This window comes from Athene noctua, chromosome 19 (assembly GCF_965140245.1).
Source record: "Athene noctua chromosome 19, bAthNoc1.hap1.1, whole genome shotgun sequence".
Lineage (NCBI taxonomy): Eukaryota > Metazoa > Chordata > Aves > Strigiformes > Strigidae > Athene > Athene noctua.
Genome location: NC_134055.1, coordinates 2,129,398 through 2,156,345, shown reverse-complemented (window position 1 = coordinate 2,156,345; position 26,948 = coordinate 2,129,398). Strand labels below are relative to the sequence as shown.

General features: G+C 45.1%; 1 protein-coding gene across 5 annotated transcripts in view; it reads right to left on the bottom strand.

Moving 5' to 3' along the window:
- Nucleotides 1-26,948, bottom strand: part of ACACA (acetyl-CoA carboxylase alpha) — a 108,129-nt gene that overhangs the window by 39,046 nt on the left and 42,135 nt on the right. For all 5 annotated transcript variants that reach the window (XM_074922918.1, XM_074922921.1, XM_074922919.1 and 2 more), the window contains 7 exons: nt 26,021-26,224; nt 23,428-23,583; nt 22,674-22,820; nt 10,196-10,465; nt 9,735-9,832; nt 8,461-8,581; nt 7,906-8,016 (listed from right to left, as the gene is read on the bottom strand). In XM_074922918.1, the coding sequence (XP_074779019.1) occupies nt 7,906-8,016; nt 8,461-8,581; nt 9,735-9,832; nt 10,196-10,465; nt 22,674-22,820; nt 23,428-23,583; nt 26,021-26,224 (1,107 nt within the window). The remainder of the gene's footprint in view (nt 1-7,905; nt 8,017-8,460; nt 8,582-9,734; nt 9,833-10,195; nt 10,466-22,673; nt 22,821-23,427; nt 23,584-26,020; nt 26,225-26,948) is intronic.

Below are 26,948 nucleotides of genomic sequence, written 5' to 3'. Positions count from 1 at the left end.
TTGCTCAAGGTCACTCCATCAGTCAGTGGTAAATCAAAAGGACTCAATATACTTTGCAAACTAAAATTACAGCCCCCTATTCTACATGGTACAAACACTCATAAATCCCATCTGTCTCAGTTAGGGGTTTCCTAATCTAGACACCAGCCTTATGAACAATATTAACGATTGTCTCCGTGATATTTAAAGAGCTTGTTTTGGTCATTCCCTTGGTCACCTTCTGGAGCCCAAGATAACCTGCTGATTCAGAGACTGTTCACGGGGACAGGCTGCAGGGCAGGTACCTCTGTCACCAGGACAGTGAAACTTTGTGCCCTTTGCAGGGCAGCTTTAGGCTTAATCATGAGAAATGTGACAATCCTCCAATGCCGTTCCACGTGTCCAGCGTGGAAAATCATTTCTCCGCAATTCACTGCAGAAAAGCCCCCCAGGCAGGTCACCCTGATACCCCCTAGTGACACCCCAAGAGATAGGTGCTCAGGGCCAGTTATTCTGGGATGTTTGATCAAGAGGAACTGGGATACAGTCCCGGTTGCATGAAATATATATCGGGTTTAGAATACAGGAGTTTCTCTGGAAGGTGCAGGAAGAGATTTAGATAGGCACAACATGGACCACTATGCTAAACTCCTCCTTGGTGGGAATAAATACACACACAGCCCCCACAGCACAGGCACCACCCACATAGATAAACTGATCAAGATCCATATTAAAAATGATAGAAGGAGGGAGGGAGGAAAAAAAAAAAAGTCAACAGAAATCTATTAGATTTTCTTCCCTAAGCAAACATAAAGGGACTGATAATGCGATGCCTGGAACGTAAATTGTCTCTAATGGGAACAATACACAAATATCACCACTTAAAGAAAGGCAATTAAAAATAAAATGTAGAAATGGAGGGTGGTGTTTGTTTATTTGCACTTGTCTGAAGTCCAGGCATCCATCCTGCTTACATTAATTTCTCTCCATAGAGCGAAGACCTTTGTGTTACCAGGACTGCCATCAACCAGACATCCCCAGCAGCTAACGCCTCTCACTGGCATTAGAAGAAATGAATTCTGCTCTCTTCCTGTTGCCAAATATTGCTGAACTGAGACTGACTCTTACAAGAGCTCTCAAACCAGACTGGCTTTGCCAGGGTGTGAGCAATGATGACCTATGCCAGGGAGACCTCCAACAGCACCGAGGTCCTGCATCGGTTCTGAGAGAGCTGAAGAACCCAACCTCCACCCACGAAACCACCCCTGCTCTCACCACCTCACCTGCCGTCACCCCCCACGGCACGGCCGAGCAGCCCCTCCTGCCTCCCCCACCACCAGGGCCAAGAGCGGGGTAACCTTGGGGAGCTCACGAGAGGAACCGACCCACGGTTACTGCTGTTGAAGTGTCGGTTTCTGTTTGACATTTCCTAGACCCTCTTTGATTAGCATTCTCCAACACCCTGCGCCCATACGTATCTTCCTAATAGTCTTGCTGTGCCACTACAGAAAGATTCATATCATGCATTAATAATTATAATGCTTCTTTGAATGACAGGGATGGCACTTGCTGTTCTAACTCACATGATTGCTCTCACATGATTGCTTTGATCTAATCCCAAGACTGGAGTCATCTTGAGCAGATACTGAGCTATCCCTGCCTTGAATCTCAAAAAAAAAGAGCTTTCCACATACTGCGTTTTACAGTAAAACCCCTAAACGGCATCAGTCTCACAGGGCTTCTATTTATTTTTCCAGACTGTGAAATTGAAGGGTAAATATTACTGCTTGCGATACTAAAGACCCATCACTCACACGAGACAGACTGACGGACTGTGTAAGCTTCCTACTCCTCACAGGAGCTCCTCCAGCCAGCCTCAGACCTACCCAACAGCCTCCCGCATGGGCACAGCACCCCAACAGCTCTGCCTGTTCCTCCCAAGCCCTGACCTGTTGTCTCACACCATTATTCGAGTCCCAGGACACCCAACAAGCTCCACAGCTTCCCCCAGCTGCGACCTGCAAACATCAGCTCAGAGCGCCAGTGCCACCCCAGCCGGCAGGCAGGGTACGGCCCCGTGTCACTCAGAAGACACTGCAGAGCAACCAACACTGGAGCGCAACGTTGGCTCAAGTGCCTCAAACTAAACTTGTCTCCCTGAGGGTTTGAACACTGTCCGAGCGAGTTGGCTTCAAGCTGGCTCACGTACACGCCGCTCCTCTGCCTGCCAGGAGGATGCTCCCACAGCTCAGCTGCAATCCCACCCCAGATCTACACCAACGAAACCCTAAACCTCCTCAGAACAGCCACCCCGATTGCACTTCTGGCTCTGACAGTCAGTACAATTCAAGACTGAGTTTCAAATACACAGATTACTTCTTCCGGCCTTAGGCAAGGGGGATGTTGGGGCGTTGGGTTTTAAATGCAGATTGTCAAAATGATCCTTGCAGCAATTATGGTCTGTTGTATCAACAAGTCCTCAGGGACTCACCCACAGTCACGTGATTGACACATACACTACGCTATCTTGACACAGTATGGCACCTCTCGTGTTAACGTCTTTACCATCCACAAGCAGCGTCTCCATTAACGGAGAATGTACTCGAGAAAGGGCACTGGACAATTGCTGGTACTGGGCTTAGGAGTTTCTTAGATATTTACATATTGCATTAGGAAGTCATCAAATTTCCACTTATCAGTTCATCTCCCAAACACCTCTCTTAAAGCTGTTCTTCAGAAATGTCCTCTCCCCCTAAAAAACACCAATTCACAGTGCCAGAAATAGTCCATCCCTAATTCCTGAGCTCCTCCAGGTCTAGAATAGGTTACACAAGCAAACACGTTGTTTAAGATCATGCTGAAGGCAAAAACTTCGGATTTCTTTCTGTGGATGGGGTTACCTACCCTGCCAGTGCACCCCTGCTGGCATGTACTTTCCATTTGATGAGCCCAAAGCACGCTGCAAATACAAATGAACTAAGGTTCCAAAGCACGCTGCAAATACAAATGAACTAAGGTTCCAAGACCAAGCTGGCGGCAGGTAACTGCCATTACACCCACTCGGATCAAAAAAGCCAGCCCACAGCCAGGCAGGCAGTTGGCTGCAGACTGGGAAATGAAGCCCAGAGTTCTGGTGTTGAACTATGCTTTGAACATTTCATATTTTAGTGGTTTCTGACACTTCACCTTCACTGCCTCTTTCCCTCCATGGACATATACTCCTGGCAGGTGGCATTTGTCAAGCTCAGGCTTGGCACATGTGGATGTTCCTGACAAACCAGGCCAACAGCACAGCGTCATGGGGCCCCAGGGACGAGCACACCAGAGGGTGGGTTCAGGGCCTGATGTTTCATTTGGGCAGGTGAAGCCTGGAGAGTTTGGTAGAAAACAAAGCTAAACAGGAGGGAGAGGAAACAGAACAGTCTGCTGGTTAGATTCTTCCCTTCACCTCCAGAAGTGAGGACCCCTGTCAATGTCCTATTGTGAAGCACAGTCTGTGGGACAGTTCATCCTCATTCAGAAAATGAGCTGTTTGACATACCAGGCTGAATATCTACACAGCAGACTGATGTGTATCAAGTTAGTAGTGGTTCCTGAAAATCTCTGCTGAACCTGGCTTCCCCTAGGAAAAGCCTAGAACATGGAGCTGTAGAGAAAATGTGATTGAAAGTCACTATTTGTTTACGTTAACAAAACAGTATTAAACACAGGATTTCTTTTAAACACAAAAGACAAGGAGGAGCAATCTAATTAAAAATAGGTCAGCAGCAGACTTGGGAACATCCTTGTGAGGACTGAAATGAAATGGAAGCTTGAACCATATAAGCAATGCATAAGTGGGGAGTGCTGGGCTCTTCAGCCTTACTTTTATTAAAAAGAAAACCAATGGAAATTAACCTGTTAGGGCACGGCGGCAGCACAGCACCTCTCTCACACGGCACTGCACCATGTTTAGCTTATGACGAGGAAAGGGAGTTGAGGGAGGTGGAGGAAGGTATGGGGGTGGAAAAAGGGGGAGGCAGGGAAAGTTAAAAAAAAAAAAAATAAAACCTCTGCCTCAGCAAAAGTTTTCATTAAAATTTTAGACAAATGATCTCTGTGTCCTTCTCCCATGCTGCCTGGGGCTCCATGCTATTTCTATGCAAATAACAACCTCGTGGTTTATATCTTATTATTTCCACCGGAGCTGCGGCGACATGACCCGAGACGTGTGTGAGGTAGACAGCGAAAGAGAGAGAGAGGGAGAGAAAGAGAGGGAGAGGGAGGGAGAGAGATGGAGTGGCTGCTCGCTGAAGTGTGAAAAAATATTGTCAGGAGTGAGCAGCAAGAACAAAAAAAAAATTGCAGGGATAACGTGTTTATTTCAGCCCCTCTCCCCATGTGAACCAGCATCTTTTAAAATTCATTGGGCATCAGGCGATCATGCACAATCCATCTGCTTTCACTTTATCATTTGCATTTCATGCCTCCTGGCTTTTGATGTGCTGATACTTTGATGCAGTCAGGAGACGCGCATTATCATTATTTCAATTTTCAGGGGGGTCAGCGGGCTCAGCACAGGCGCGCGCACACACTCACAGGAGAGGAATGAAATGTCATTTCCACCTCTCCACCCCCTGCTGAAATGCAATGGTGAAGACAAAAGGGGTACAGATGAAATGCAGCCCTGGTGCCCCACACGCGGAGTGCTGGCCCCACCGCAGAGCATCACACCTTCTCCCCGGGTCCTTCCCGTGCCTGTCCGTCTGGACTATAAACAAAGACAGCTTAATCAGGAGCAGAGGGAAACCTTGTCCAGCTCTTGTGCAGTTTCTTGTCACCCCTGACAGGCAATGGGGCTGAGAGAATCCTTAAACCTGCCTGATATCAGGTGTCTCACAGTGATATGCCTCTCTACTTACAAAGCAGCGACACGGGCGCCGTGAACAGCCAGCGTGTGATTAGTCAACCTCCAGAACCAAACATTAGCTTCAGCTAAAAATGATATTGACCTTGAGCTCATCATCTACGTTATAGGTTACAGTCTGGTTTTGGCAGCTGGACCTTTCCCTCTACACCTAAACCCTCAGGCTGGTTTTACATAATGATAATGAACAAGACCAGCAACTGATCTGCTGGCACGTAATGTTTGTCACAGTCCCCTGCTCCCCCTGTAAATTAAAAAGAATCCAGTGTTTCACAGGGAAAAAAAAAAAAAAAAAATTGAAAAATATCAAACAACTTCCCAGAAACAACCTCACTGCTCTCTGAAAGCCTAATTGTCTCCATTGCTGCAGAAACATTTTTGCATTGCACATTCTCTTCTTGCAGAGAGAAGACATTTTGAAGAAGATGTGTATGCAGACACAAGACTACGCATAAGCTCTGTACAGCATCGTCTACGAAGACAGTATTTAAAAGTCACCAATGGAAAAAATTGTCCCAAATCTCTGACACCTAATTGAGAAAAGCTAAAGAAATATTTGCATGCAACTGTGTTAGAAAACATTCAGTTCCAAGTGTCATGCAAGGTAGCAGTTCCATTTATTTGTTGTTGTTTCAGTCACGGTCTTTCCTCCAGACCCTGCCAGCTGGATGGGTGACCTTCTAACTCTCACCAAGCAAAGCACTGACGTTGCTGCACAGGGCTCTTCTCACCATCTTCTCTAAGGGCACAAGAAGCAGCAAGGCTCACTCACTCCACAGAGACACACTACAATAGGTTTCCACCATGAGACCCTTTTGGGGTCTTACTCACACAAACAAGAACACATCATATATCCCACCCAAACAGCCTCTGCATTCCTACAAGGGGAGACTTGGCTTAACTGGCCCCTGGCTGACAGAGACCTGACTTCTAGCCAGAAGAAAATTCAGACTGTCCATCCAAATTCAAGGGACAAGCGTTGAACATACAAGAACAGGGAGACACGGGGTAAGTCTGAAGTAGATGCTGCCTCCCTGGCAGGATGAGGCAAATGCGTTCACATTCACCACTCGCTTCAGACCCTCCTTAGGATCTCAAGCGGGCTGAGCTCGGTTGTTTCAGGTTAGCACTGGGTGTCACTTCACTACTTCAGACATACTTCTGGGACACAATTATAGCTGGATGTATTCAAGAAGCTCTGAGCAGAAATGCAGGGACTAGCAAATGAAGATCATATGAACCAGCAGGGCACATCACGCAACATCCAGGAGTGAGGGGGACTCCCAGTCTCCCACTATTCAAAGACAGGTAAACTTATTGTTGGGTCTGGGCTTAGCTGCCTGACTAGGAAAGCTGGATAGAATGCAATAGGTTCCTCCTTTGCCTGACCTTTAGGCAGGTAAGAGGTTCAGTGCCTACATTAAAATATACACCTTTCCAACAGAGCAGGGAGGAGAGAAAAGGACATATGGGATTATTCAACCCACTGAAATTCTTGGGACAGGATAAATCACTCCCAGAAAGCATCTCCTTCTGCTGATGCCTGCTGACAGATGTCAGGTGCTTTATTTAGACTCAATTCTTAAATTTTAAGTGCCTAAAATTTAGTGAGATTAATCTAGTCCTATAAAAACAAACATTCACTCCACGGGTAGAGAGTGGAGTTAAACCTGGAAAGAAGAGAGCAGAAGAGAAGGACTAAACAGACTGGCCCTGCCATCTGGGAAACTCTGCAGGGTCCCGATCCCCAACAAATGACAGCTGGAACCAGGCAACTTACTCCACTTCAGCAAGCACCAAACTGACTCGATTTCTTTTTAAAGGATGGATCTTCAAATGCCTCTTTTCCTTCCATTGATGCAGGTGTGTGTGATGTGTGTAAGAGATCTAACTGAGGGTGCTGCATCCTAGAGTTGATAGGATCAATGCCTCATTTTCTGCAGAGCCCCCTTTATTCAGGGAAATAATTCAACGAGAGCCTATTTTCCTTTTATCTCCCATTGTCAGGCAGGCACTCCTTGAAACGCAGCTTGCGATGAAGCACAACCACCCCAGGTGCTGGAGAGTGCCTGAGAACAAAGCTGCACAATGGGGAAGGGCACTCGCGCCCGCACAATCCCAACTCCCACGTAAACAAAGCCCTCAGTGCGAGGGCCAAGAGCGGAGTCGGCTGTGAGCCGTGTCTGCTCCAGACAAGGAGCTGGAGGCTGCGATATTAATAGGCTTGGGGCAGCAAGGGAGAAAAACTGCCTCTGGTGGGGAAAAAAACAGAAGAGCCACTTTAGTAGTGAAAGCTGTAAGTTTTCTTACGGCTGAGTTATTCCCTCCCTGCCCCCACAGCTGAGATTTCCAGCAGGTCTGACCCCTTGAAAATCACCATCCACACACGCTTCCTCAGGCTTCAGTGCTCCCCCAGGATTAACACAACGCTGTGGATGGCTGAAAGTTCAGGGTGATTCTGGCCCACGTCTTTTGAAACACGGTCTTCCAGACACTGGAAACAGCCCCGTTTCTTCTACCACAGTACACAATGGGTGGGAGAAGATGCTGCCCAGTCAGTGGGCTTGTCCACTTCTGTCACTTAGTCACTGCACACAACCTACGTTAAAAGCTGCTTCTCCTTCTTCCCCTTCACCTGGTTCATGCTCAAGCCCTTAAATCTGCAGTTCTGCCTAGGTGCCCTGCCAATCTCCAACCAGGATGCCCGGAATAGTGCCTCTGGCTGTCAATACAATGTTCCTGTCAAGTGAAACAGGAGCATGAAAGGACTGCTTTCTGACCAGAGAGAGAAAAGAAGAAAGAAAAAAAAGAAAAAGACTGCAAAGGCATGAAACTTTCATAGCTGCTGCCCTGTGTCAGTTCTCCTCCTTGATCGGTGGGAGCCCAAGAAGGGAGAAAGCAGAAGGGACCAAGCGCGATGACAGGTACCGTGGTGGCAGCTCCTGGAGTCTCCAACAGAACTCACCAAAAATACCCAACTCAATCCACATAGCTCTGAAGACTGAAACACAAAGACTTACTTTGTTGAGAGCTCCACAGCCAGTCAGGATTATATGAGAGTTCTCAACCTGGATAGTCCTCTGACCTAGCCGAACAAGGTAAGCCCCAATTCCAATTGCCCGACATGTAACCTTAAAAAAAAAAAAGAAAAAAAAGAAATCACATTGATTTCTGTCTTACCACAGAGCCAAAACCTATCGATTCAAACATCTAGATAAAACTAGGCGTGTTTGTATTACAAGACTATAAAATCTACTCTCACTGCAAAACTCCAGAAGCTACTTTTTTCTAAAACACAGTATCTGAACATACGTGTATTTTATTTTTAAAAAAAAGAGAAGCAGTAACTTACAGAGCAAATACGAAGCCAAATGACTGGTTTCTAGAAGCGGTTTAAATTTAGTCTGAAAGGGCCCCAGCCCTGCAATGGTGTCAGTAACATTGCTCAAAGCCTACAGGAGCCAATTTACATCAACCAGAAGTCTGATCCCAGATGTATCTTCTGGGTATCATTGCGGGATTTTTAGCTGAAACAGACAATACAGTTTGAAGAATAGAAAGCAGTGAGGGATTACCAAGTTGATGGTGATAATACTCTCATAGGCTAAAGATGATTCTCCAGCAATCATGCCAGATCCTCTGAGGTTCTCTATTCCAAGTCCGTCTTCCTTTCCGATAATATCTGTTATCTTATACCTGAGGGAGACACATACAGCCTTTGAGTCACAAGGTCCAGTGATTTGCTGAATCAGTCTGCTACAAAGAAAATGAAAAGTGGCTAAATATCATTAAGGTTCCAAAGAGTAATGTGCATAAAACCCGGCCAGGATCTGTACGTGGGCTCATTCTGCAGCCTGAACACCACGGAATAGGCCTATATATGAGCAGGCACAGCAGCACTGCAAAGAGGAAGAGCCAAGGGAGAGGAACGCCCGTGAAAAGTGCTCTTCTGTCATTCCCACAGGACACGAGGAGCAGGCTGATTATAGAAAAAAGGGCAAGAAAGGAAGAGAATGCAGCCAAAAGGAAAAAGAAATAGAACAAGAGATTATAATGAGGCTCTTGCCTTTATTTTCTTCTCTCATGACGTCCTTCCCCAGCACGGTCCCTTCTTACTCAGCACTCTCAGACTGGAGTCTATCTTTTCCACTAGGCCCTTGCTAAGCAAAATACTTGAGCACCTGCTTAAGTGCTTCACTGAAGAGAGCCTCTAGCTTCCCCACCACACAGACAGGCACCCTGCACCCAGCACCACCCTTCTGTTCCTGCAGAGCTCGCCAGTCTGCAAACTAGGCCTTTTTTCCCTTCCTAAGCACACCTTCCTCTCTCTAAGTGGGAGCACCACTATGGCTGCAGTCTGAAACAGCTTCTTTGCACCTCATTTTCAGATGTGCTGCCTTTGGGGTGTAGCTGGGAAGATGCAGACACCACATGTGTGGAAAAACCATAGGCTATGAGGTAGTTCAGGGCAACTCCTGCAGTCCAACCCTTCAAAATGAATGGAGGACTCAGCCTTCACTCAGGAATTCTTTTATTCTTTCAACAGAATCTGGCAGAAAAGTATTTTTTCCAAATTTAGGCTGCAAGTCTTGGGGCAAGAATCATTGTTCTGGTCATCTGGTGTTTACCATGACTTGGGCCTCCAGGCATTGCCTCAAACAAGGCACGGCTTGGTACAGCTTTTAACTCTCTTGTTCCGTGCTCTGACCACATGCAGCTGTGTCTTGCTGCATACCTGGACGCAAAGATCCTGGAAAATGTCCTAGCTGAAGACAAGGATGTGCCGTGCATCCCCCTGCATACCCAAGGGTGAACAGAAAGCTTTTCATTCTGACCTGTCTGTGCTTACCTGGACTCTCCGTTGTCCTCCACATGTTCACAGTGAACTGAGTTCAGGGCACTGACTTTCTTATAGTCTTGAGGAGTCAGGTACAAGTATTTGTATCCCTGCAGGGAAAAACAGTTCATTCATCTCATCCCCATCTGTAGCCCCCTCCCAATTCCCAATAACTCTTTCTTAAAAGGCAGTTTCAAGGGAGTAGAATTTAATTCCAGACAGTGGTAAGAACATCCTCTCTTACCATCGGAGCTCCAGCTGAGGCTGGTGAAAGCTAGAGATGTTTTCAACATTTAGCACTAACTCATTCTGGATGCCAGTCCTGCTGCCCGAGAGATCCAACGCCAAGGAGAACTTTCAACCTAACAGTCTGGCAAATATTTACCCTCACCTCTATTAGAAGAGGCAGTGTAAAAATGTGATTTTTTTGGTGAGCTATTGTAGTTTCACCTCTGACTCCAGTGCCTCCTTACCTTGTATGGGTCATCTGGGTCTTCCCAAGCTACATGGAACATGTGCCGAATCTCCTCAGCCAAACCAATCCTGGCTCCACTGTTGGCAGCCACATAGATACGGGGGATGCCATGTGTTCGAGCAAGCTCTGAAGCCCTCAGGAACAGCACATCCTCTTGAGGCCCAAAGGAACCGATTCGGTATGTAATGTCATTGCCAATGACAATGATATCCCGGCCCTCTGGGTACTCGGGGGTCTTCAGAGTCATCTTCCAAGCCACCATCCCAATCTGCAATCAGAGAGCAGAGAACAAAACCCAAATGTTTATCTTCAAGATGTGAAAGGGGAGAATCATGCAGGGGCCATTGCTCTTACGTGTGTTGCACTTTGGGAGCTCCGGCAGCAGCGGCGCTGCACGCGCAGCCGGCGCAGAGACAGCTGGCGGGGCTCCATCCCCTCCCCACTCCCTGGAGCACATCCTCCATTGCTCTCTTCCCACCCAAGGCACCGATACCGGCCCTCATGTCCCCGTTCAGGGATTTGTCACAGGTCCAAACCACAGTCTGCAAATGCCCCTTTCGCAGGGCGCTGCGTTTATCCCGTGTGCCAGAGCTCAGAGGGTGAGGACGGACACGCTGCTGTACAGGACGCCTGACCATCTGCTGAGGCCACCCGGGTATCACCCCAGAACCTCCCCACCCTGGTTCTCTCTCATCTAGCCCTCTTTTTAATAATCCTTTTATTTCATAAATACCTCTTCTTTTTTTTTTTCTTTTTTTTTTTTTTTCTGTCCTTCTTTCTATTCTTGGGGTCTTCCCTTTTTCCTTCCCAAATACTGCAGCAGTTCCTTTCCGAACCTGCCCGGGTAAGTAATGCTTTTTGCTGCATATTTTTCTTTTAAAAATCAATGGATGATCTCTTCTGGCCCGTCTTATGGAGATCAGCAACATCTGTACCCTGCATCTCCCATCCCTCAGCTGCCGCGTGTCGCTGCACTGGGGAGCTGGCCATCCTGGAATGCCATTAACAGATGGAAATAGCAGCGTCCCTTGAAAGCCACATGCATCACCCAGTCTCTGCTTGCCCAAGGATCATAAGCTCCGAGTACACATTCCTCAAGCCGATTGCACATCCTCTGCAATCAGGAGGGTTGAAACTCTCATTGTGGAGACTCTGAATTCTGAACATGATGAACTAAAGCGGGAGGGGGAGAGGGGAGAAGCAGCAGATAGATATGTGCCATTTAATCCAAATCAAAATGGCACAACACACAGTTGAGATCCAATCAGCATCTGCAATAAGATACGCCATAATAGGCTCATTAAAAAAAATAAAAAGGCAGAGGAATTAATCAAAGGGTCATTGGAAGTAAAGCAGGCAGCAATCCAAAAATATTAGAACCAGCTACTGGCAGATCCTTCCCTTACACCTCCCCTTTTGAGAGCTGAGATTGCAAGTTAACAGAGTGATGGTGTTTCAGTTCACCTTCTCCTTGGTCGCAGTTTCATCCACTGCTATTTTGACTGATATGTCATAAGGGATTAATTTGTTTGTCTCTGAATATTTGCAGATTTACAGTTACATCTTAGCAATCCAACTGCAGTGTTTGCAAGAGAGAGATACTGCAGCAAAGGCAGGAGAATAAATCCCTAGAAGTCAGTGGGATGCTTTGCTAAAATACCAGTATTGTTTTGCAAAATTAAAAGGAAAAGTTGTAATGCTGTAAAACAAGTGGATGCAGCTGTTGGTCGGGCACACAGACCAAAAGTGTGTGCAAAGAGACCAGGGGTCACACAAACCAGCAGTCCAGAGTCTGGAAGAGCAGCCTAATTCATCCCAAACAAACCTATACAGCCAGAGGGGTTCCTTGGACTTAGAACAAAGGTGAAAAAAAGAAGAAGAAATGTAAGCTTTGTCCTTCTGACCTGACCGTTGCAGGAGAAGAGATGCCAGGGGCTGGATATTGTGTCACTGTTCTAACTCTCAACTGTGGCAAGCTTGCAGTTAGAAACAGCAGGTTAAAAAAGTCTGCAAATCCAAAGTTAAAGGCTCCAAGATTAGCTTCTAAGAAATAAGGGATGTCCATCACCTACTGCAGCTCAGTTCTTTACCAGATTTTACAGGGTGTTTGTTTCCTGCCATAACTAAAATCCCTAAGTGGGAACTTACCAAATCCTCAGAAACCAGCTTTAGTTATTGACAGAAACCCACAGGGAAGATGTGGTAATATCCTCTTTAAAACTGTACTGTAAACTTGTTTCAAAATAGCACAGAAGTAACAGTAATTTACAGGTTTTTGCCTAAGCGGTCATTTCCTTACAGCTACCCTGATCCCACCAGCCAGGACCACACCAGGAACCTTCAAGCACCATCAGATGAACACAACCCACACCAGCAACAGGACAAACGCTCGGGCTTTGTACACGCTAAATGTTTGTCACTGCAGTGAACCGCAAGGTAGAAACACGAAACATCACTGCCAGAAACCCACACAATAACCACAACATACTGAAAATAAAATCCCAGCACCCTCAGCTCTCACGTGAGGCAGCTGAATTAACACCGGCTCCAGGGTTCACGACTAGTGACTGAGCTCAGCGAGTATCCAGGACTGGTCCCACAGACTGTCTCGCCTATCAAGATCTAAGAGATTCTCCCCACTTTTGTCAGCTTGATGATTTTTTACAGTACAAAAACCAGGAAAATTAAAATAATTTCCTGTTTAGAAGGAATAGTTCCCTAACCCAAGATTATGTATCCTGTACGTAAATAAAATCCCTTTTGTAAATGCTCACTAATAGAATAGGGAAAACTATCTAGCCAGGGCACAGCAAACACAAACTCTTGAAAACAGTTTATAGCTGATAAATATCAAGCAACCATATGCAGTTTAAGAAAAGAAAAATTGTATTAACTTGTGTCTTTTTGCCTCCCCAATACAGACTGTGTTTTGTGTCATTTATCCAGTAATAAAAATCACAGGGCACAACTAAGGATTTTTTTTTGCTATGAACAATGTAGATTCTGTTTAAATTTATGGGCAGTGGAGTATAGCTTTCTATCTCAGAAAAAAAAAAAACAAAAAAAAAAACACCAAGATGAGATTTTTAAGTTAACGGCAGCATGCCAAAAAAATGGAGAGTTCACAGGTTAATTAGACAGGCTGAGCTAATCACCTAAGAGCACTGTCAGAACAATAATGGGTGATGGTAAGCGGCAGTGGCTTCAAAACGGGCTCTTTTAAGAGCCAGCACAGTTTGGAAGTGCTGCTCCCACCACAGCTCTCTTCCCAGCACACCCAGGAATGAAGAAGAGAGGCAGGAAAAAAATAAAAGCAGGCACCGTCTTATTTAACTGTTTTTATGTTGGCAAAATGATTTGTGCCACGGTATTTCCATAAGAAGTGGAACCATTATTCTCCTGTAGGAACACATTTGGTTTGAAAAGTATCACTGGACAGAACGTGAAAATCAAACCAGATGAATTATTCACAACCCCCGATCAGAAGTGATCATTATTTCTGATGTTCCAAACTGTGATTAGGATTCAGTGCTCAGATGTCATTTGCTCCCTGAATAGCACCAGCAATGCAGAATCGCATGACACCCATATATTACGCACAAGTTTTATATATATAATTTTATACACACCTTCTCCCACTAGATCTTTGGCTTAATGTAACCATTAACAGATAGTAAAAACACAGTATTAACTAACGTTCGTTTTCATGGTGCTCATAAATGCCATTAGTTTGACACACAGTGTCAACACTAATCATGGCCTAAAATTAACACCAAAATTGACTTCAACATTAATTGCGCTATCGATGTGAACAGTAATACACACACTGATGCAGTTACAAATTGACTGCTGGTGGCAGTCGGAGCTGTTGACAACAGGCACCGAGGGGAATGGGGAAGAAACCGATCCTGGTTTCCCTCCTGGAAGCACAACAGCCTCAGACGAAGGGAAGCCAACACAAACGGTGGCCAGTGCTTGGGCAGAGCGAGCTTGGAAGTCTCTTTCTAGCAGGAATGGTAATTCCTGGAGAAACACAGCTGACAAAATCTGATGTAAACACAAACAGCTTATTATTTGCCAGCATCTACGCTTGAGCCATGCCAATGGTGTTCATCTACTCCTGTCACAACCAGGATGATGCCTGAGCCTAGGTACTTTATGCCGTGCTTCATTTTATTTATTTACATCCAAATCTGGAAATCTGAAAGTGGGTCTTGAAATCTCTAAGTAGAACAATTGAACTTACAGAATCCTGACAACAATTTCATCTTGTTCCCATCTGTTGCGTCTGTATCGTTTTTGTAAAAAATATATGTAAAACACGAATACATTTGTATGTCGGTATTTATTACAGACAAAAGTTATAATAAGAAAGGAAATGCAACAGTTGCAGCAGTCTAGCACATGAGCAGGGGAAATGCCGAAGCTGAACGTTAATGAAAGCCCATTTCTCCCCTGCTGCACACACATGTTCAGGCGTTGTTAAATCAAGGAACGCGTGCTGTATTTCCCCTTCACAATCTCTGTCTACGCTGGGGGTAAACCAGTGTCCACTGACCCCACGATGCTGGATCACTCTGCTGCATGGCCATGGACAAGGTGTGTGTGAGGAAGGGAACAAAGACAGCCCCAGAAGTACTACTTGCTGCAGACATGGCAATTCTGGCATGCCATCATTCGAATCTGATGCCCAGAGAGACTCTCTACACTTATACTGTAACCAAAAGCTGTAAAATTTTTATCTTTGGCACGAACCAACTCCCAGAAAAAGGGCATGGTGCACGTGGTTTGCTGGAGGCATTCAGACTTAATGCCTTGACAAGGGTGGAGTGCCAAAACCCAGGATTCCTTCATTCTCTTCTTGGCTCTGAAAAAGGTGTCATTCAGCGATCAGAGCAGCGGTGGCGGGCGGCACAGCCAAGCACGCGTTGGCACGGTTCTGCTGAACAGCACGCGGCCAAGTGGATGAGGGATGGGAAGATACAGTTCCAGGATGAGACGTGACAAAGGCTCCCTCAGTAAAAGCCGTCGTGCAGTACCGTGGGCCCAAGGAGACGTGAATTCCGTGTTGGGTCCCTGCACTAGACCAAAGGGCACTCGGACAGCAAGTCAGGCAGCAAACCAGCAAAAGCCTGGCTGATGTTCGGGGAAGGCAGATGGACACACAGAGCCCCAAAGGGAAAGCTCAAAAAAAAAACCCGTAAAAGACAACATGAAAGTATTTTTTACTGCACACACATCTGTGTTGCAAGGTATGAAGCTTGCACGGTGTCTCCTGGGGGTAGCGAAAGGCATAATGCTGAACCCAAACCAAACTCTCTTATCAAATTCAAGTTCTTGCTGCAAGCCCACAGAATCAACTGTGAGCAACACTGCCAGCTTTTTCCCCAAAACAAAAGCATTTTTGATGAAGCTTTCCAAACTAAACAATAAATAACTTCTCCCTAGGCACAGCGTAAGGCTTGGAAACTTCAGCTGAAACAGTTTGCATCTGGTGAAGTTACAGATGGATAAAGATATATTACAGAGCAACAGAAAACCTTTCTGAGGAGCCTTCTGGTAGGCAAGAACTTTCTTGTCTACAGTACCCATATTATCCATACACACTGAAACATATATATCAGAATACAGAATAAACTCTTTGCACCACCCCTTACATCTCTGATCAAGCAATGTTTGTATTTGAGGGTTTTAAAACCCTTCAAGAAATCTGGAGCTCTAGTTGCTCTTTGAATAAGACATGACTTGGGCAGTCACTCCTCTGAAAGCCCCACCTGTGACGGGTGGGATTATTTCCTGGCCAAGAATTTAATTTTTGTAAGGTGTTAAGAGATATCAAACACTTATTAAATGTGTGATTTAAATGTAAACATTTGATAAAATTTGATTAGAAATCTGTCAAATTTCATAATACTATCAGTCATACCTAATTCTTTAAAATTTTAAAAAATAAGCGTTTCCTTACAACCTTCCAAAATTCACATTTTAAATAATTATGATCAATTCTAACTCAAAGGTCTATGTTAGAGGCTCATAACCTCTGTTTCTGTAAGGAAAGCTTTTTCAAACCTTGAACTTCTAGTACTGCTAGAGCATACATGTACCTTTTTTCAAAAATCAGGCCACAGGAGATACGAGACTGTGAGAAACAGCACAGTGAAGATACTGATCTACATGAATATTAACCCTTCAAACAATCTGAGGTGCTACAGAGCACTCCTGCTTCACTGTACAACCACTGTTCAGCTAAGGAGATGCTCCATATGCAGCGTGACATGCATCCATCCCAGCTCCAGCAGAGTTCAGAAGATCCCCCTACACCAGTCCCATCCTCCCATGCATACACCTGCTACTCTTAAAGTTACATTAAATGATCAAGGCATTGAAGTGAGAAAAAAAAAAAATCATCTTTCAGTGATACTGGGGGACTCTCTTTTAATTTATACTGTATTCCACCTGGCACAAGACATTCCACCTTTTACTGAAAATAACACTCTAGTTCATGTCAAAAACCTGCTCTGTCCTGATCCCTACCCCCATGTCTCGTCGTGACCTCCAAGCACCTCACTGATAGGGGCTAAAATTATCCTGCCAAAGGAGGATCACCTTCTGAAATTGCAGCACGAGTATTTCAGATGAGGAGACACCACTTGCTGTGCGGCACAAACAGCTGTCCAGCTTCCCTGTCATTTAAACCCATCCCTATTGCCAGAAGGGCCTTCAGGTCAGGATTGTTCCCAAAACTCATCAAGAAGAAGGGTTGGGAAACCCAAAGAAAAACAATTATTTTTGCAGTAATCTCTGGGAAAAATAGTGGTGGGGCTGGGGCAGGGAGGAGAGGCTGCAGGGGTGTTTACTTCACCTTCATGTTAACCCAGTGACTTGGCCATCGCCCATTCCCTGCTTTTTCTCAAGTACTTACCACCCGCCGTAAGTAGCCCAGTGGATGTTTTAATACCCTGCGCCTGTCATAAAATGCAGGAACATGGGGTGACAAAGCAGAACATGCAGTTCAACTATTAAGCTTTGCTTGTATAAAATTCATTAGCTACACCTTTCAGCCCCAGGCAATCCAGGGAGCTGCCGAAGCAGAGTTTCCGCAGCCCTCTGCCCACTGCCGTCCTGAATTTCACCTGGCCAAACCTTCCCACAGTCTCAGGAAAGGGTGCCTGCCAACTAGCAGCTCTGATTATGGATTATTTCTGATCCTCATGCTACTGAGAAGGAAAAACTGTGACATCTAGTGCCGATAGGGAAAATGACACATTTTACGTGGCCACTGCATGAGCTGACGGGTAACGTGGGGTGTTGCTGCAGGCACTCCTTACACTCACTTTCTCCTTGTCCTTGAAGATTAGTTGGGTCTTATCAGTGGATGGTGCAGTCCTAGTGCTAGAGGATCACGGTAAATTGTAGTCAAAATATATAAAGTGCTATAGAAAAACATCAGAATGCCCAGCTCAAGAATGACAAGTAATATATTGAGTTCTCCAACTGGCGGAGGGAATTACCTTTTCACACTGAGATTCCAGCTAATATGTTAATCTTCGGAACAAAGCCATCTTCAAGGGGCATTTGAAGAGGGTGTCACTACATTAAAGGTTGTGTCTTCAGCACAGCAACCACAACCAACAATTTTTAAATACTGCACGAGTTGCCACACAATTCTGAAGTCCAGCCCTGTTCATCTGTCTGTGTTCACACAATTTCTGACCCTTTCAGACATTTCCCCAGTTTAACACAGCCACATAACTACAGAGCACCATCAGAGGCTCAGATGACTGACAGGACAGCAGCGAGGTGCCCGGGAAAAGGCGTCAGCTCCTCTTACCCTGTCAAACAGGGTGAGGTGCTGCATCCTCTCAAACCCATCCCTCCCTGTAGCAGCGTAGAAAGTCCCAATCACACACCTCTACCCCCCACGCCCAGTGAAGATCTTAGCTAAAGACACCAAAGATTGTGCCACCAAAAAAATAAAAAGGCTTCCACTCATTTACAAAAAAATTAAATTACCAAAAATGTTAGAAGTCTCAAGTTATAATCTTGATAAGCATCCAGGTTATGGTATGAACTTAAAATTTTCTTCTTAAAGACATTTTAGAGTAAAATGCATAAGATTACAAACAAGTGGATTTTTTCCTCCCACCTATGTGAACTCTGCATTTCAATGGTCCATGTCTGTCTTAAGAGTCAGGCTGAACATCCACCTCTGGTGCTTAGTTCTTGATATGCTCACAGTTGTACTATAAATTACATCCCATTTGTCCCAAAGTCTATTCAGTCTTTACTCAGGAGCATTAGAAGGGAGCTATCGACTGGTGTTTGATTCTGCTGATAAAATACTGTCTTCCTCAGCTCCCTTCTACAACTGCTGGCTCTGAGAATTATTTACAAACTGTTCTCAACTTTTTAGCGTGGCACATTCAATCTTGTCAAGGGTGTTGGCTTACTGAAATCCTACGGTAGCAGATGGAGCTTATCAGAACAGGCTCACATGTGAGCAGAGTTGTCAAAGCAGCCAGACAACAGAGGACACACACACACAAAAAAAAAAAAAAAAAGCACCCTGAAAACAAACAAACGCAAAAAAAGAGTAACTAGAGACCAGGACACAGTTCACAAGCTTAACAAGAAGGATCCAGAACAGAAACCATCTAGCAGAAAGCTCCAGGCAACATCCAGGATTCTGTCTGCAGTCCAAAGCAACAGCAGATGCTCTTCAGGAGTAACTCTGGCTGCACTGAGCAGACAAGAGGTTGGAAAAAGGCCCTGCACTAGTGGTATCTTCTGTGCCACAAGAGCAGGCAGCAGGGCCAGCAGCACTGCAAGCTCCCCCGCGTGGCCGAGACACGGGATCCTCAGCTCAGAAGGAGTGAGCACTGTCTAGGAATAAATAGCAAGTTGTATTTTCATGGTCCATTAAGTCCTTGGCTTCTTTGTTGAGACTATGAGCAAAGAGATAATTACTGCCAAATGAGGTGGTGGGCTACATGAAGTGGTCACAAGCTAAGCAGAGAAAAATCTCTTGTATTGTGAAAGTTCTTGAGAATTCCCATTTCAAAGATTTTCCTGAAAACATCACCAGGTTAGCCCAGAACATAAATTCTGAGAGGAGAAGAGAAACTCAGCTTCGAGCTCCTGCTCTGCCCTGTATCACGGCAGGGATTGCAACTTCGGGTGCTGACATCCATCTGAATACACTGACCACAAATCTCCTGGATTTTATGCTGGTTTCTCAATTTCGCCTGCTAGCTAAAACAATTAGGGCACTCAGCTCAGCTGAATGCTTTAAGAGGAAGAGTGTCACGACCCCTTTTCACATAGAGAAAATGTAATTGTTCATCCTGTGTAGCACAGCTCCCAACAGGGAAGACAAGCCCTGCCTCGGAACAGCCGACACCACCACGGTAAGGCACTCGCTTGCAATGGGGGAGCAGCTGTGGCTGAGTCTCTGATCTAAAACAAGTGAAACAGGAATAGGAGCCTAAATGCACTAAACAGCAGGTATATCTACCACAGTCCGAACTTTTCAACAGAAATTTCCTCTTTAATAACAATCACGTGACGTACAAGCTCTCAAAAGACTCTGGATTCAGAAAATCAGCAACTTTCCAAGTAACTGTGATTTTTTTTTTTTTTTTCTTAATTTTTCTTTTCCTTTCTTCCCAGTGAACGCTCCTACCAAGCACTCCCACCCATCAGCTCCTTGGGGTCTGAACTGGAAACAGCTCATGCCTCCGGATCGCTGGGGCACAGACCCCACTGGCACTGACCATCAAGGGTCACTAACCAAAACTGGGGGAACGCTGTCTAATGTACTATCCAGCACTTATTTAGCAAGTTGAAATTCAAAGACTGTTTAAACATATTTGGCTGAATTATCCTCACAACGCCCCAAAGCAGTCCCATCTTACTAGGATATGAACAGACTGAAGCAGTGAAAGCTCTGACTAAAGCTACCGAGCAAGCCACTGCAAAGCTCGGGAACCTCCACTTCCCTGCTGTACTCATTTCTTTAGGGATCACCTCCCCTGTAACACAATTCACAGTGTACATGGGCTTTCTGGCAGTTTGAATCAAATACATCTATCTGAGGACAAAACTCTTCCTCAGTGAACTCAGGCAAGTTTTGAGAGCCAAGGAAGTGTGCCACATTTTGAGAATGGTTCACCATTTTGTGCTGTGGGAGAAGTGCAGAACCAATTAATATTTTCTCCTGCTCCTTGTGGCATGTCTCCTCTTGCTATGCAATGCTACCAGCTACTGCCACATAGATGGACTACCTCAAGGATCTCTGCTTCCCGGCAGATAACATGCTGTATTTGTCTGCCCAGATGCTATGCAGACTGATTCTCAAAAAAAGCAGAATAGATCCACTTACAGCCTCAACAAAGAAAAGGCTTATGCTCTCAATTTATCTAGCATCCTGTCTCTTCCTTCTCCACCCCTGCAGCCATCTTCTTTGGAAAGGGAAACTTGAGTACACGTTTGTGGAAATTTGTTTCCTCAGCTGAACGGAATTAAACCATGAAAGCCTAAAGTCAGCTCATCCTGATAAAGAAAGTGCAGCACAGAGGAATGAATCTGTTCGGCAGCTCGTCACCTCCTGAATGTCACCTGTCCTTCAGACTGCTGCTGGAACCTCTTCCCCAGATTGCCCGCTCTCACCTGTGAATGGGCTATTGTGTGCAAGAGGATTCAATAGCACAGCCTCAGACCTCGTTCCAGAGGCACACGGTCCTACGGCGGCTCGTCCGGCCGCGCAGAGGCCGGGCTGAGGGTTGAGCACTCCCAGCCCTGAGCCACACGCCTCTCCGGGGCAGCTCAGACTGCCCCCAGGGCTCCCCCACACCCCAAACCCTGGGCTGGGGCTTCACCTCTGCGGCCAGCCCCTCACCTCACTTCTGGGCAGTCCTTAAAAGGCAGGCCAGAGTCCGTCATATCCCTCCACAAGAAGCAATCTTCAGCAGCCAGACTGAAAAATGTGGGGGGAACATCATGTTTTCCCCTTGTTTTGTTTATCTCACTTTGCAGTGACGCAGCCCCTCGGTGTAACAGCCACAGAGGCAGGGCCTGAACCCGTGCCTTAGATAACAACACTGTGCGTACCACAACAGCCATGGAATTTCTTTGCAGATTGAGCACAACTAAGTCTACCAAGGGTTAAAAAAACCTCCTAATTTTTTTTTGGTGGTCTTTGGGTACAGAATCTCTTATAATAAGACTATTTGTATTCATACTGGCAGAGTAAACACTACATGTTCATGCCCAGGCAGCTCTGTGCTTGTAATTTCAGCAAGAACAGAGCTACGTCCCTCGGGGACTTTGCTGTTTCCCCAGCCACCATGCACTCAAACGCTGAATGAGAGCAGAGAAAGAGAGAAAGATGATGGCATAAGCCACCAACAGCCCCAGCTTTCACTAAGAATGCAGGGAATAGCTCATTTCAGTTTTAATTATACTAGTTAAAACGTTTCTCCTATAGGCCAGCAAAAGACAAGGACGTAGTGCTCCCATAGTCACCATTTACTGATTATGTTCATTTTGAAAACATCATATTCAAAACCTTCCCCTGACAGGATACACGCAGTCAATAGTGATGAAAACCCCAATTTCCTCTCATCGCTGGGCTTGACGGTTACGAACGGAGCTTTTGCAGATCTTAAGTTACATATCTAGTAAAAGGACAGTATTAGTTCAACGACGCCAAGAAAAAATAACAGATACCACCACTTAGAACCGTTCAAATTGAAAGTACTGTAGGAATATTCACATACTGAATGCCACCTAGCCTAGGCAAAAAAAAACAAACAAACCAACCAAAACAACCCACACGTATCTTCTACTAATTAGCTTTATTCCTCAGTCACTGCAATGCTGCAATCTTTGGCTCGCTAATGTAATAACCTACCAGCAAAAGCCCACCACAAGAGTCCAGCCTCCTCCTGCTTGTGCTGAAGGAGTAACTCTACTGCCCCGACAGCATTAGCAGGTTGTTAGTCACAAGTAAATCACTCACTAGAGGGGGATGTTGCACACACCTTGCCAGTGTGCTACACAAACGCTGCATGGTGAGTATTTAAATGGAAAGCATAAAATTGGTTTTTCGTTTTTTTAAGCAAATGAAAACATTTCTATTTAGTCTTGTAAAACATATTTTGCACAAATACAAACCCCAGTTACCTGGAATAGCTGAATGAGCACTTTTTAATTAGGAAGGAAAAACAGCATAGGCAGAGGTTTGAAATGGAATCATCATTTACTATGGAGGTTAAAATACCCATTGTATGGAAGGTATTAATTTTTAATGAAACAAAAATCTCATTTTCAGGTAAGAGATTTCATCTGTGAAAGACTGAATGAATATATTTTTTGCCTGGCTGGTAAATTTTCATTACAATTGTCAAACCTAGTCCAAAACACAATGTACTGCAGGACATGGAAAGAAAAGTAGCATTAAAGAAAGTGCAACTTGCCTCATTTCCTCCTGGCAGCCTGTTCATGTGCACGAGCTGGCCCTGATCATCCAGCACCAATTCAGTGTACGTTAGTATGTCAGAAGGCAGCGGCGGCGTGGGCAGGAATGCATGTTCATTCATAGAATCCCAGAGTTTAATCAAAGACTAGATGATGAAAAGATAAATTCTTGTTAAGAACGTAATCTGCAAATATTTTTATTCAAGCCACTGTGACTTAATATTCAAGATGAACACTGAAACATCCCTCCCCCCAGTCTGACTGACAATATTCAGCGGGTATCACTCACTCTGGAATTTAAACCATGCAACAGAGTTTCACCCGAAGGGGTGTATTTCAAATTATGTGATTCAGGATAGAACCCAGCAAATCAGACACATAATAAATTCTGCAACCCATTAACACGTTCAATGATGTACAAGTCCCATCCTAGGAACGATCACCCCTGAACCGTCTAACCCTCTAGGAAGGCAGACAGCAGGGTGGGAAAACAAAGAAACGTAAACAACAAACAGAAGATGGTTTTTACATTTCAGCCTTTACCGTTTGACTTATTAATGGAACTACAGCAACAGTGTATCGAGTCCTAATTTCTTTCAAAGCAGACTCAATCCGTAGCTGTACAGACCCTGGGGGACTGTTTTTAGCCACTCCAGGCCACTCATTTCCCTGACAAGCAAGGATGGCAACTGACAGAAGTGCTTTGCAGGTACAAAAGTTTAGAACAACCCACCGGGCCTTAAGAACACTTACCTGCCGAAACATCTCAGGGATGTCATAGACATAGGATGTCCCTAAAGACTGTGCCTGGAATCTCTTGGACTGCAGCAGGTCTTTGGTCACATACGGGGTATTGATCAGCATCCCATGAAGTGGCCCCTGTTTATCCCCATATGCCTGGAACATAATCTGCAGCAAAAACCACCACCAATTACCGCTTAATCCACTGGTTCCACGCACCTATCTCATCCAGATTTTACCAAAAATCATCAAGACATTCCAGTCTGATCAGGCTTGTTTCTGTTCTCTACAAATATGTTAATACTCGCATATCCTGGAACACCGTGCTTCATCATGCGTTACTGCCCTTTGGAGACAGTGCTGGACCATTACTGCACGGATCCGAGTATCACTGACTTATTGCCGTATCACAGCAGAAAGCTAAGCGAACAGAGCCACGTCCCCACAGAAAAAAAGCCTGTGACTTAGATGACTTCACATTCCCCAGTATTTCCCCTGACACCGTACCTATGCCGATGGATTGTGATAGCTGGGAGCAGAGAGGAGAAGTCTGTTATTTATGTAGTCGAACAGAGCGGTATCCGTATCTCCACTGACTGATCATGGAAGCTAGGTCAAGACTTGCATATGTCATTTGGCTTGAAGTTTTGATATTATAAGTTTAAAAGATTTTCCCAGAGTAGCAACATGAATTATCAGCTGCCATGCTTCATGGCACTATATATTCCGCTCAGCCACGACTCAGAAGGAAATCTATTTCAGCCAAGGAACAGGAGGAGCACTGCTTAACTGGGACAAGACTACACAAACGCTGCTTCCTAGAAACATGCCTGATGGAAGCACAACGATTAGGCTGTTTTTAACAGAATGGTGATCAGATCTGATGTTAGGAGCGGCACATCTTTTTCTAACTGAAGATGAATTAATTGAAAAATTCCTCTAAGGATAAAATTCATTAAGTAAAGTCTATTTCAGTTTTTAGATTAAAAACAGTAGTTCGTGTTCTCTTCAGTCTTCACAAACGTTGCTTTGTGAAGTAGCTTCTTCAACGGGAGAAATATTTATTCAGGGTAACAAGTATTTGTGACAGCACCTGTGTTGGGGTCTGTTACTGCACTTGGGGCCCAATTGTCCTTAAATCTCTGGAAAGCTTCAGAGCAGTTCTGTGGGAGCTGGGGAAGCCTGCGCTGAGCACCACCGCTCATTCCCACAGAAACTACGGAACAAGAGATCAGGGTCATTCTCTCACGATGAATCTATTTTTCCGTTCTTCAGAAGTCAGCAAAGTGCCCAGCATCCAGTACATCAGTAACGTCTTAATTCTTTTAAAAGAATTCTCTAAGTTCAAAATAACCCTCTGAAAACACAGGAAAAAAGATACAGATCTGAAGCCATCCTATAAACCTCTGTCACAAAGGGGAAGATTTACTGAAGTGTCTTAAAAAAATAACACCCTCAAGCTTTTAAGACAAACCTTCCTCTCAACTATGCAAAGAGTTAATCGAAATAATTTCTACCAGTATAATTTTTTTTAATAGAATCTGGTTTAATATCCTGGGGAAAAAAAAAAATAAAATAAAAAAAAAAATCAAATATTGGAAAAGTTGCTAAAAGCCGTACACACGCAAGCACATTCCCCTAGCTTTAAAATAACAAAGCTCATCAGAGACAGAGTGTAAGAGGAATGACCTTCACAAATGACTAACAGAACTCAAGGGTTAAACTCAGCTACTGGAGATTATTAAAATGTTCTTTTCTTTCCTCATCTCCACTCAGAGGCAGAACTGAAGTAAAACATACAGACACTATCTGTTCTAGGATCTCCAGAACTGGATGGACTGTAAGGCCAGGCAGCGTGCTGGAAAAATTTAAATGGAGAAGAGGGGGAGAAAAGGTGACTCAGCACTTTGTGTTCAACATTAATGGTGCTCAAGTGATTTATTCTGCTGCTACTACTGTATGGCAGAGAGATTATTACAGAGGGAGATGTAAACATTTCTGTATTTAAATATTTTTCATGCATCCCATGCTCCATGTATTTTAGCATATGTAGGTATTTCAGTTAACCACACTATTCCTATGCCATGAAAAGCAGAAATACCAGAATAGCCACAACCGTTACAAAAGAGCCCATTATGCTTCATAAAAATGATATAAAAGCACCTTCAATAATTTTATATCATCCTACCCAGGTCATTCCCTATATCTCTAGAATTTAAAAGAAAAGTTCACAGATTTTTCTTTATCTACTCGGTGAAAGGTATAATTAACAATATTTTTTATTACGACCTCCAGGATGAGCACCAACAGTGATTGCTTTTCTGTTACTTTTCTGAGCACTCTGCCACAGAGGAAAGCAGATGTACGAATGACTGGAGGTACACACCAAGCGATCAGAAGACATGCACTTTTACACAAGTGATTACATTTTGCACACCTACACACCTACTGCAAGATTATCTTGACATTCTCCTTCCTTCCGCAAAGTTGAATGGCAATTTTATACGACCTGAAAACGCCACGAACCACACGAGAGCTTCATCGGGCATAACGTGTCCCCCCAGATCATTTGCTCATGCAAGCAGGGAGCCGTACGGAAGCATACCTGTGCTGTTCTGGAGTCTGTCACTTCCTTGTACAGGCTGATGTCCAAATAATAGCCCGACTCGTTGGTCAGGAAGAGCCGAATGGGAATTGCCTTCCCGGTCGGTGTCAAACGAATGTTGATCTTCAGCTCGGCTTGGAGGACGCGCAGCTTCCACAGGCGACTCCCGTAGCGCATCACCATGCTCCGCACGGATTCTTCGATCTTAGAACACATCAGAAGATTTCCCTCACCCTTCCGGACACCACCACTGCTCTGCCACCCTCCATCCCGCGGCTGTAGGGGCCTGCTCAGAGGGCCACCCCAGCGGGCAGGAGAGGTGGAAGCACCGAAGGGCAGCCCGTGCCCGGTGCTGTTCCGGGACGTGGGTGGCCTGTCCCGTCTCACCCGAACGAGCCTCGAGGGAGGCAGGAGCTGAGCTCCACCTGGGCACTGCTCAGGCAGAGGGACAGGCCTGGATTCGCATCCCTTTTCCCCATGGCACATCACACCCCAGCGAGGCACAGCGTGCCCACTGCTCCCCTTCATCTGCCTTTCTTCCTGCAGGCATAGCTCACAGCTAAGAACCACAAAACGCAGGAAAGTGAAATCCTTGACAAACAGTTACGTAGCACTTATATGCACAATAATCATGTTTCACCACACATGCGGTACGGTGCTTTAAATCAACAAAGCAATTACTACTTGGAGCTTGGCCTTCTGGTGTTCTATTAAACTTTATAATATACTACTGTTGGAAAATAGCGCATATTAAAAGAAGGCAATTTATAGGCTGTTTTTAACATTCTTTCAAAAAATAAAAAGTCTCTTTTCCACAGCAGCTCAGGGAAAAGTCACGGTAGGCATTTGAGGGCAGCCTAACTTCCAGGGGTTGAATATCCCAGCTTCTTCTGAACTTCCTGGGAACTAAAGATTTTGGATGTGCCAA